Raw genomic sequence first — 13,194 nt, 5'->3', positions numbered from 1 at the left:
ACTTGTCTATTGTGCCAATGAGTTCAAGGCTCTTCCACACTTTTTTTTCTAACAACTTTAGTGTGACTGATTTTATGTTGGATATGTAAAATTTTGAAAGAATTTGCCTTACAAAACATCTTTCAGAGACAATGCCATGTGAGATACTGATAGAAAAGGAGAAAAGTAGTGTTTAATGTTCATAAAATAATGGTGACAAATCATTCAGATAAGTGAAAAAACAATTAATTGTGTGTCTCATAATCAAATACTTAAAATTTTTATGAAGTGATGAAACACTGAAGCATAAGGGAAAAACCTATTCACTCATGAGTATTTTAAATATAGCATTTGGAGTATAAATGCAATGGTTGTGATGATTAGAGAATTGATACTATTGAACATGTAACAGATGATTAGCAAGAAGACATGATCACATTTATTTTAAAAGCTAATGTCATATTCTCTTTTAAAGGTACCATAGACAGCATGACAGAAATGAACCAAACTGTTGTCTCCCAGTTTCTCCTCCTGGGCCTGCCCATCCCCACAGAGCGCAAACACCTGTTCTATGTGCTGTTCCTGGTCATGTACATCACCACAGTCTTAGGAAACCTTATTATTACCATCCTTATTATACTGGACTCCCATCTCCACACACCCATGTATTTGTTTCTCAGCAACTTGTCCTTCTCTGACCTCTGCTTTTCCTCTGTCACAATGCCCAAGTTGCTACAGAACATGCAGAGTCAAGTGCCATCCATCCCCTATGCAGGCTGCCTGGCTCAAATATACTTCTTTCTGTTTTTTGGAGACCTTAGCAACTTCCTCCTTGTGGCCATGGCCTATGACCGCTATGTGGCCATCTGCTTCCCCCTCCATTATAACAGCATCATGAGCCCCAAGCTCTGTGTGAGTCTGGTGGTGCTGTCCTGGGTGCTGACCACGTTCCATGCCATGCTGCACACCCTGCTCATGGCCAGGTTGTCTTTCTGTGAAAACAATGTCATCCCTCACTTTTTCTGTGACATGTCTGCTCTGCTAAAGCTGTCCTGCTCTGACACACATGTTAATGAGGTGGTGATATTTATTGTGGTCAGCATCTTTCTTGTCCTTCCATTTGCACTCATTATCATGTCCTATGTAAGAATTGTGTCTTCCATTCTCAAGGTCCCCTCTTCTCAAGGCATCTATAAAGCCTTCTCTACCTGTGGATCCCACCTGTCTGTAGTGTCACTGTTCTATGGAACAGTCATTGGTCTGTACTTATGTCCTTCAAATAATAATTCTACTGTGAAAGACACTGTCATGTCTTTGATGTACACTGTGGTGACTCCCATGCTGAACCCATTCATCTACAGCCTGAGGAACAGAGACATAAAAGGGGCTCTGGAAAGAATCTTTTGCAAAAAGAAAATTCAACTAAACCTGTAATAATAAAACTTGGAAATTTAACACAATTTCATCCTGTGAACATTAGTACATTTTGTAGAACTTTCCCACCATGGAAGCCCACCATGCTCATGAGTCTTACTAATTCTCCATTACATTAAGAAATTTAGCTAAGTAGCTTAACATGGAGAGTGCGTCTTGGAAACCTGATTCACCTTTCTCTTTGTCTTCCTATGTAGTCCTGAAGAGTTATAGTATAGTCATACTACTATGCTGGATTCCTGTACTTTCTGATATAAAGTTATTCTAGGACTTTGCAGTTTGCCCAAATTTTAACATCTCTAGCCTTCGACTCGGTCTCAGCAATATCCAAATACCTGAACTTCCTATCCTTCCTGCCTTCTTGCTGTTGCTGTTGTTGTTGTTGTTGTTGTTGTTGTTGTTGTTGTTGTTGTTGTTGTTTTGTGGATTTGTTGTTGTTGGTTGTTCACAAACTTTGGCATGTACTTATTCTTTAATTACCTGTTTCATTTATTTCTTTTTTGTTTGTTTACATCATTTTTCTATTATTTTCCAAGGTATCATTATTTTCAAAAAAAACAGGGAAAGGACTAGAGGCAAACACAGTTAATTTTTTCATTATACCTCTCATCCGTTTTGTAAAATAGCTAGATTTCTAAGAACAGTAGCCAGTTCTCTTAACTCTATGCCATCCCTCCTCCCAGGTCACAGCACAGCTCCTTCAAATGTTTATCCCACTTGTTCCTCCCTTAGTTGTCCAACAGTGTGCTTAAACAGTCTCTTCTCCCAGTTTTCTCAATACTAGGCTCACCAATCTATACCAAGTGTTCTAGCCTATCTACTCAGATCAACTTCTCCTGGCTCAACTATCTCCTAACAATGTCTTCTCTATCAATGGCCTTCTCTTCTCACTCTGATAGCCACCCCCTCTCTCAGCTTTAGCTGGCTTTTTCTATATCCTATCCTGTTCCCAGAAATCTATAAGGCAACCATCACTGAAGGTCTTAGGGCCAACCAGTTCTAACAGCCAAGAATTCTTAAATTCTAACAACTGGAATTCCTTTAAAGGAGCTGACACACAAGATAAATCACACTACACTGATATTTTCCTTTGCTAATATATACATTTAATTTATCTTATATCCCTGTTTTACTGGCTAAGACCTGGATTTCAACACCTTCTCCTATTACCATTGTCTATGGGCGAATCCCAATAATACAGAAACCTGTCTGATTCTTCAATTTCTTTCCAGTTTCTCCCACTTTAAAAAAGGAGTAGATTTTTTTTTTATTTCTTAGTGTCACATGATATAAGCCAGGATTTAAATTTTGGTCCATTTGTTCCTTTTGTTGTCCCTTGGACTGTGCCATACAAATACTTCTTTCACCATTGCAGATGCTTTGCTGAAATGCACATCTTCATTGAAAGTTATTTTTCCTCCAAGGTCCTCACTATTCTATGTATCTCCTCAGTGGAAGTCTCTGCCTAAGTTTCCTTAGGCAGTTCAATATTCAACATTTATACAATGTTAAATACTGTATTCTGTATGATTTGTCATTTATCCCATTTCTTGATATGATGTCATCTCTCTCCCAGTTGCTTAATGTCCTATTATCTACAAAACTAGATCATAGTACATATTATTTTGCACTTTGTTTTTTACTTTGAATATTGTTATCAAGTATCTTTTTTCACTGATTATTTGTTGTTGGCATACATAAATTTCCAAAATGTCAGTGACTTAGTAGAACATAATTAGCAGAAATAAAATTATAACTTAATATTTAAATTAATCACTACAATCTTGAAAATGGAGCCTGTAGTCAATAGCAATGAAAATTGTGCTTAGTGCCTCTAGGAGAGGGACACAGGTTACAATAAAACGGTATATATACAATGACTTTATAAAGAATGTCTCCCACTAAAAATATTTTGCTTTTATTTTTATTTTGAATTGATAAAAGCATTAAGTTGTACATACTAGTGAGCTACTGTATCATGTGTTAATGTGCACATACATTTTCTGATGCTTAAAATCAAGTAATATGAGATCATGATGTAAGATATTCATTGTTTCATGATAAAAACTAACAAGATCATTCTTGTCTTTTAAGATAAAAAGCACATAAATGTACCTAATTTGCAATAATATACCTGAAGTTTTTGTCCATATCTGCTCCTTAGAGCTTGTTGATCAGCCTCCCCCATCCATGGCTTCTACAGTTATCCAACCCCCAACTTCTACTAGATAAACATTTTAAAGTTCCGGCTAAAAGTGAAGTCACATGACACCCATCTTATCATACCTGGATTTTCTCATTAATGTAACTATCTCTGCTTCCATTTGTGTTGCTAGAAAGGACAGTGTCTCGTTGTGCTTTTTGTATGGGTTATACCCTGTGTGTTTGTGGGGACCTTTCTAGAGATTGTTAGATCATAAAGCCTATGACCCAATGGATAGCAACCTCGATAAACTCATGATATACTGTCACAGGGGCATGGTGAACAGTGGAAAATGGAGTCCCATTCCATAGTTCAGCATGGTTGTGTCATTTGAAGCTGTATCTGCTATGACTGTTTCCTGTAGTTCTTTTTATCTAGTTGCTGGACTTCACCTTGTGAACTGATTGTCTTAGGCACACCTTACCCACCATGATGAGTTAAAGTCTCTAAAACTGTGAGCCAAAATTAATGTTTCTCCCTCTTAATGTTTATACCAGGCATCTTATGACAGCAATATCTAATAAATCATTCAACCTCTAACTCTGGTTTTAAAAGTCATCTCCAAATGAATTGTAGACCTAAATATAAGACCTGAAACTAGCAGATTATTACAAAAAAAACCACAGGAAGTGCTTAGAACATTGGAATGAAGGATATTCTTTTGCCAAAGAAATTGAAAGTATAGAAATAAAAACAAAAGGAGAAAATTCTAATTGTATAATGTTTAAAAGCTTCTTACAGAAAAGAAGTAGCTTAACAGTTGAACTTTGTGCAACACATTGAAATATATATATATTATGTACCTCATCATCATATGCTTCCTCCAAATCAACAGGGACATATTAACATGATTTAAAAAGTGGAAACTGACCTAAGAAAACAATTCTCTAGAATACCAGTGAGTATCCAACAATAGTTCTCAACATATGAAGTTCAAATGAAATCCACAATAATTGTCATCTCACCCCAAAAACAATGGCTACTTTTAAAAGGACTACAGATAATAAGTGCTTGTGAGGTTGTAAAGAAAAGGGAAAACTTGAAAATTGTTGATAGGAATAAAAAAATTTATTAAGCACTACCACTGTGGAGATCCCTTGAAAATGAAAAACAGAACTCTCATATAACCAGAATCCTATTACTGGGAATATGGCTAAAGAAATGTCAGGCCTTAAGTGTCCCTCAGTAGAAGAATGGATAAAGAAACTGTGGCACATTTACACCATGGAATACTACTTAGCTATTAAAAACAAGGAATTCCTGAAATGGATTGAACTAGAAATGATCATAATGAGTGAGTTAACCCAGAAGCACAAAGAGTCAAATGGTATATACTCACTTATATCAGCACACTAGCCCAAGGGGCATGTCCTATGAATGTCTTCACTTATCAGGAAAGTGGGACAGAGGGGAGGACATCCTATTGGGACTCTAGATGAGAGAAGCATGGGAGAATGGGGAAATAGAAGGATCCAGAGGGTCCTAGAAACCTACAAGAAGAACATTATGATGGACAGATCTGGGCCCAGGGGTCCTTCATAAGCTATGGCACCAGCCAAGGACAATACATGCACTAAACTTCGAATTCCTACTCAGATCTACCCAATGGACAGGACATTCATCACAATTGAGTGAAGAGTTGGGGGGAGAGTGGGTCACATGAACTTTGATGCCCCATATTTGACAACGTCCCCTGGATGGGGAGGCCTGGTGGCACTCAGAGGAAGGATAGCAGGCTACCAAGAAAAGACTTGATACCCTATGAGCATATACAGGGGGAAGAGGTGCCCCTCAGTCACAGTCATAGGGGAGGGCAGTAAGGGGAAAGTGGGAGGAAGGGAGGAATGGGAAGATACAAGGGATAGGATAACAATTTAGATGTAATATGAATAAATTAATAAAATATATTTTTTAAAAAAGAAATTTCAGGCCTTATCTTAAACGTAAAAAATCTCTTAGGAAGATACCCAGACACCGATCTGTACTTGGCCTGCCCACTGGGAGAGCCACTACAATGAGCAAGTATCTGGTGAAGACATGAGAGAAAAAGAGAAGCAGAATTGTTTGGACACTATGAAGACAGGAGAAAATGGAAATGTGAGGATGATGAAGAACAGCCTGATGTGAGGTAGTCTGCTGTGTCACCTGAGGCCATGGAGAAGTCCCAGTTACTGAGGGACATGTCTGGGTCTGTGGCCATGCAACAGCAGGAGTCTGTGTTGATATCCAATGTCCACCAAAGGCCGTGTGGATATCCCTGGTCTGACACCTGGGACCATGTTGATGTCCAAGGGCTGTGCAGAGCTGGCCCTGGTCCACATTGGCTGCAGCACTAAGGATAGCTAGCTTTGCATCACGTCTAGGCAGCACAGTAGAACTGGCCAGAGGGCATGAAGGCAGGAAAGATGGCCCTGCCTCCTTCAGTTTGAAGCATTCCATGAGCTAGCCAGGGAGGTGCTGGAAAAGCTGACCCTGGTGGTGTGCATGTGGGAGAGCTGGTGGGCTAACTAACTCAGCTAGCACCCAAGCACAGATACAGGGATTTGAGTTGTCCCATCCCCAACACCTACCTATTTATAAATTGCTGGATCATGTGAAGGGGCTAGTCCTGCAGATGCAAAGTTTCAGGATCTCCATGACACAAGGCAACAACAGGATATCCAAGAGGAGCCCCTATGAGGCTCCAGTACTAATAGTGTAGCAGGAGCCAGAGACCTCGAACCACACCAATGACCCATTGCAATGAACATATACAAGTAAGCTGTTTGGTCAAAAGAATATACTGTGGGACACATTGTGACACCGTGTAGCATCCCTGATGAGATGTTTTGGGGTTTTTGTTTATTTTTTATTTTCTTTTTTGTGAGGAGGTTACAAGGGTAGACAGTGGACACAAAGGGACAAGGAAATGAGTGGGCTTTGTGCTGCATGATATGAAATTCACAAAGAACCAATAATTTTTTTAACTTTTTTAGCCTTTACCTTAAAGGTAAAAACTCTCCTATTTAGTGAACTACTACACTAGCCATATTTTAGATGCCTAAATTCAAAGCTAAAACATCTTTTAAAGATCGTGTGTGTGTGTGTGTATGTGTGTGTGTGTGTGCATGCATGTGTGTGTACACGTACACATGCATGCAGGTCTGAAATGTCTAGAAAAGGTCATCAGAGCCTAGAACTGGAGTTGCAGGCAGTAGTGAACAGCCACCTGACGTGGGTGCTTAGAACCAAATATGTCATCTGGAGAGGCACCACACACTTTTAACCACTAAGCCATCTCTCCAACTTTCTCCAAGGCATGTCTCAATCTAATTAAATTGGCAAGGTTACCTATCACAAATCCAGCCCTGTCAACCAGGGATCCCAAATGCACCATTTCAAAATACAAAATTCGGATGTGAGGGCGATCTGGCTGCGACATGTCACTCCATTGATCACCAGGGTTGATTCGGCTGATCTGGCTGGCTAGGCGGGTGTCCCCTTCCTCCCTCACCGCTCCATGTGTGTCCCTCTCGAAGCTGCATGCTCATTTGAAGAGGACGACCTTCCCCGAATAGAGGAGGATCAGTTTTCGGTCAAGGGTATACGAGTAGCTGCGCTCCCCTGCTATAACCTCCAAACAAACTCAAAATACAAAATTCAATCTCTCAAGATCCCTATGTCTTCCCAAAAAGCAAAATGCATTCAGTTCAATTGACATAGTCCCTGCAGTCTTAACATGCTTCAAGATAGTTCAAAAACTTAAATTCCATGTGCTCTAGGCCTGGAAAGAAGGTTAGCTGTGAACCTCTTTTAAAAAATAATGCACAGGTTGTTATATCCTTTCAACAGAAAGTGATGCAGAGTAAACTTCCCACTCCAAAAGCAAGGAACTGGAACATAGAAAGATTTCTACCAAGACAAGGCCAAAACTCAGTAAGGCCAGCAATGCTGAAACTTCTTCTCAAGCACCCAGGGCTCATCAGATTGTGAGTGAGCCCTAATGAGTTTAGGAAACCCTACCATACGCCCTGCTGTTTTCAGCACACAAGTCCTTTCTCTCCATGGCTGCCTTTGTTGCCGGTGGCTTTCTTTGGTTAGTGTTCCTGGCAAATCTAACATTCCCTGGGGTTTCTCTTGGAGCTTAGGAGTCATTCTTATAGCTTCAGGCATCCTTCTCTCATTAGACACTCTGACCCTGACATACGTGATCTAACTTTTATGATCTTCCTATGACCTCATAACTAGAACATTCTACTGAGTTGCAAAATCAGCATTACACCAAGGTAAACCGTTACTTCAGTGAATACTCAAATACTTTTGAGCTAATGATACCATGAGCACCGTGTTTCTGAGTGACTAATCTTTAGGAAGCACTTCTCTATGTGGTCCCTTTGTATGCAGTTCCTTCAGAAGATCTCTACTCAAAGGAAAATATTTCAAATGAGCCCATAATTTTACACCCTATGTCAGACAGGGTCTTAAAAACTTATGAGATGCACTCAAAACATCACACCTGTCCCGTCCAGCAGGACCAGTAATTACGGGGTCGCGAGGGGAGCCATATCTGAGAGATGGGAAGAGAAAGAAAGAGGCGAGACCAAGTAGAGTTCCTATCAAGGTCTGTTTATTGAAGCAAAAGCAAAAGTTTATATGGGGTGGAGGCAGGAACTAAGCAGTGGGGGGGGGGGGCAAGAATGCCTCCAGATGATACCATCAGGGGAAAATCCTGTGGTTTATCTCGGAGCAATTTCTATCTTATCTTAGCTAACTATCTCTCAGAAAGTCCCAAGCTAACCTGCTAAATAACATCTGCAGGGGGTGAAAGGAGGAAGTTAGCTAACCTGCTAAACAACATCTGCAGAGGCTGAAAGGAGGAAGTTATACAGAGGCTGAAAGGAGGAAGTTAGCTTTGGAACGGGGCATCAGTATCTTTCCATAGCCAGTAAATTCTTTTAGCCTTGAATGACCCTGGGCTGGCTCCGAACACACACCTATTGTTCCAGTGTAAAATGTTTGGTTTCCTTTTAATGAGTATGATCTCATTAACAACCATGCCTTCCCAGCCAGCACTTCTGATCTAGGTTTTACTACCAATTTTGACTGTTAATCTGGCTAAAATCAATGAGGAATAACCATACCACCATCTGAATATGCAAATGTGTGTGCATAAATACATAGCACACTTAATGTTACACATATAAGAAAAGACATGAGGTAAATACCTTTCAGATTCTGGTTTGTTTTGCCTAACATGGTGATCTCAGTTTTAGCCATTTTTCTGAAAATGGCTTTATGTTACTTAGTAGTTGGAATATAATTGTGCACAGATACAATTTCTCTATTATTTCATCTGTTTATTGACCTCTAGGTTGGTCCTACTTTCTAGATATTGTGAATGAAGATCAGCTAGCATCTCTGTTGAATGCTGACTTAGTCCTTTTAGATGGAGCTGGATGACATAGTAGTTGTATTTTTAGTGGTTTGGCGAGCCCCATACTGATTTTCATTACAGATTAAAAACTCAGGCTGTTTGAGTATTCCCTACATTCTATCAGCATTCACTGTTATTTGTTGATGATAGCTAATCTGATTTTAATAGATGATATCTCAAAGCAGTTTTGATTTGCATTTCCCTAACAGCTAGGGATGGTCAATCCATTTTCAAATATTCACTGGCTATTCATATTTCTTTTTTGAGAACCGTCCATTTAAGAAAGTGGATCATGTATCAAAACTAGATTATTTGGGGTCCTATTTAAATTATGTAGCTATTTATGTTTTACATATTAATCCCTGTTAGATGTAGATGGTAAGGATGGTTTTTCCCATTGCACAGGTTGAATCTTCACTTTGATGACTATTTTCTTTGCTGTGTACATGTCTATAATTCCATTCATCAATTTAGGGGCTTATTTTTTGTGTTAAAGAGGCTTCTTTTTTTTTCATTAAACCCTTGATTATTCCTGTATCTTAAAGTCATATCTACATATTCCAGAAGTAGTAGCAGTTCCTGGTCTTACATGGAGATATTTGATCCATTTTGAATTGATTTTTATGCAAGATGAGAGATAGAAAACTAGTCTCATTATTCTGTGTGTCAATATCCAGTTTTCCTGGTTACATTTGTTGAAGAGATCATCTGTATTGACACTTTTGTTAAACATTAAATGGCTGTTGGTATCTAGTGGTTTAGTTTCACCTCTGTTGCAGAGACAACCACCATTACCAATCATAAGAGCAAATGAGAGGAATAAAGGACTTCTTTGGCTTCCAAGTCACAATCCATCAGTGAAGTATTTCATCTTAGAGAGCTTTAATGCCCTAAATTAAGTTTTGTACTTGTTTAGGTTTATGTCATCTCTACACAAACCTGGGTCAACTGAGAAGGAACCTCCATTGAGCACATGCCTTCACCAAAGTAGCCTGTGGCCAAGAGTCAGGAACATTTTCTTGATTAATGACTGATATGAGAGTGCTCAGCTCACTGTGGACACTGCCATGCCTAGGCAGGCTGTCTTTAGCTGTATAAGAAATCAGGCTAAGCCAGCCATGAGTAGGCAGCACTCCTCCAAGGCTTCTATTCCTGACCCCAAGTTCCTGCCTTGAGTTCCTGCCCTGACTTCCCTCAGCGACCCATGTGACCACAGACTTTAATATCAAATACATCTCTTCTTCTCCAGGTTGTTTTTGGTCATGGTATTTTACCACAGCAATAGAAACCCTGTCTAAGACAAATTATTCCTGCTTTTTTTCTTAAAGCTGTTGAAAAGGTAATCCTATTCCTTATTTCCCTTGTCAAATTCATATTAGTATAGTGGAAGGGGTACTGGTTTTTGCTTGTTGATTTTTGTATCCTGCTACTTTGTTGAAAATGTTTATGAGATCGCAGAGTTTTTCTGATGAAGTCTTGGAGACTTGTAAGTATAGAACTGTGTCCTCTGCAAATACAGGCAATTTTATTTCTTTTGTTTGTTTGCATCACCTTTTTATTTGTGTGTGTGTGTGTGTATGTGTGTGTGTGAGTGTGTGTGAGTGTGTGTGTGTGTGTGCATGCATGCTTGCATACATGTGGGTGGGTGGGTGTGTACAAGAGAAAGATAAAACAAGGCCTAAGGTTTCTACATAGGCCTGGAACTCACTGTGTTCACCAGAGTGACCTAGAGATCGGGGCAACTCTTCCTTCCCTCCTCCTGATGGCTTGGGTTGCAATCATTGACCAGGAAAACCAGCTTACTGGCTTTGAGCACCTTTGCCCTTCTTTTGGCTTATTTATTTAACTAAGACTTCAAAAGAGTGCAAAGGGCTTTTTTCTTTTTCCTGATGTTAAAGAAAATACTTTTAGTTCTTCCTCATTTTGCATAATGTGGGCTATGTATTTGTTGCACATAAACTTACTTGTGATCAGGCTGATGCAGAATCATGTGGTCCAAGGTTTGTCTTTGTTTTTCTTTCTTTCTTTCTCTCTTTTGTTCTTTCTTTTGTTTTTTCTTTTTCTTTTTTTCCTTTTTCTTTTTGAGACAGAGCCTCACTATGTAACTTTATTCTGGAACTCACTATGTAGACCAACCTAGCCTACAATCACAGACTTTGCCTGCCTCTGTCTCGGTCTCCCAGTGCTGGGATTACTACTATACCTGGCTTTTGATTTTCTTTTAATGAAAAATAAATGTTAATGAAAATATGAATAATCTAGAACTCACAAATATTACTTGTTAAGATGTGATATGGTCCTGGATAAAAGATTTGCTGACTCCTCAAAAAATTAAAACATAGAATTATTGTTCTATCACCTAAATTCTATTCCTAGGTATATCATAAAAGAACTGCTATATTCAAATCAAACTTTTATATTAATATGCAAAAGAGAACTATTAATAGCAATTCCAACATACAAAGAGCTATCAATTGATGGTTGCACAAATTAAACATGATATAGCCATGAAACACCACTCAGTATTAAAAGTAGTTGAGCTATCGACACATGCATGTGCCTTGAGCATGATTAACTGTCTTACAGTTTCTATTGATATGAAGACACACCATGACTATGTCATCTCTTATAAGGAAAAGCATTTAATTGAGGCTGCCTTGCAGGCTTAGAGATTTAGTACACTATCATGGCAGAAAGCATGTAGCATGCAGGCAGACATGGTGCTGGAGAGGTAGGTTAGTGTTCTACATCTGAATTGACAGGCAGGAGGAAAAGAGAGAGCCTTTGGCCTGGCTTAAACCCCTGGGAATGCAAAGTCCAACCCCAGTTACATACTTCCTCCAATAAACCCACACGTACTGAAGCAAGACCACATCTCCAATAATGCTACTCCCTATGAATCCATGGGGCTCATTTCATCCAAACTGCCACACTAACTGAAGGGAAACAAATATAATACATTGTATGACTGTGCATATGCAAAATGTCAAAGTCAAGAAAATCCATAAAGACATGCAATAGACTGGAATTGCCCATGCCTGAGTCAGGGTAGGCAAAGTAGGGGAAGTAGAGGGTAACTAAGTGTCGGTTACTCTTAACTGTCAAGTTACAGGGTCTAGAATCACCATGGAAATAAATCTCAAAGCCTGTCTGTGAGACATTATCTAGCCAGGCTAGCTAAGGTAAGAAGACCTACCCTAAATGTGGACAAAGACCTTCCATAGTCTGGGGTTTTAGACTAAATGAAAAAGAGAAAGTATGGTGAGCACAAGTGTTCATCACTCAGCTTCCTGACTCTGAACATGATGCACCTCCTGGTCCTGCTACCATGACGAGTTATCAGCCAAAATTATCCCTTTCTTCCTTAAGTTGCCATTGTCAGGTAGTTTGCCACAGCAACAAGACAAGCAATTAATGCAAAATGTGTGAATAACTTCAGGAGATCTGAGAGGTGATAAGTAAGTTTTAAAAATTATTGTGGGACTGGAGAGGTGGCTCAGTGGTTAAGAGCATTGGATGCTCTCTCAGAGGACCTGGGTTCAATTCTCATTACTCACGTGACAGCTCACAACTGTCTATAATTCCAGTACAAGGGATCTGTCATCATCACACAGACATACATGCAGGCAAAACACCAATGTATATGAAATAAAAATTAAAATGTTGGGGGGACCCAAGCCATGTGGACTGTGTTTAGAAGCTCCAGTAAACAATTCAGGGAATTGCACAGAATTCTGAACCAGGAACACTGAGGTCCCCACAACACTGCAGAAGGAGTCCTCCATGGTTGGAAGGGACCAGGGTACAGAGGACGTGTGTGCCCCTCCACACAGGAGGAGCTCGGATTTTCTCAGACCAGAGCGGCGGCAGCAGCAGCATCTGTGGCGGTGGTGGCGGTGGCTGAGGTTTGCAGCTCTGAGCCCTCTGCTGGATGCAATTGGTGTGGTGGCTGCTGGGTGTTGCTGCCGGAGAGGGGACTCGGGGCAAGATTTGGGCCTCCCTGCATGGTTTGAGCTCTGTGACCCAAGCTCAACTTAGCGCACAGCTCACGCCCTGAGACCCAAACTGGACTCAGCATACAATTCAGCCCCAGAGATCCAAGCTCAGCTCAGCACACAGTTCTGCTGCTGTGAAGCAGGCTGAGCTCAGCGCACAGATTCAGCCC

General features: G+C 40.1%; 1 protein-coding gene across 1 annotated transcript; it reads left to right on the top strand.

Moving 5' to 3' along the window:
* Positions 1 to 468: 468 nt before the first annotated feature.
* Positions 469 to 1,413, top strand: LOC311579366 (olfactory receptor 1; the record flags this gene model as incomplete). Its single annotated transcript, XM_084749862.1, has 1 exon — positions 469 to 1,413. The coding sequence occupies one exon, from the start codon at positions 469 to 471 to the stop codon at positions 1,411 to 1,413; it is 945 nt and encodes a 314-aa protein (XP_084605988.1).
* Between the last annotated feature and the right edge of the window lie 11,781 nt (positions 1,414 to 13,194).

This window comes from Acomys minous, assembly GCF_964271855.1.
Source record: "Acomys minous genome assembly, chromosome: 12".
NCBI lineage: Eukaryota > Metazoa > Chordata > Mammalia > Rodentia > Muridae > Acomys > Acomys minous.
The sequence above is the reverse complement of the archived record's forward strand: the minus strand, read 5'-3'. Positions and strand labels throughout refer to the sequence as shown.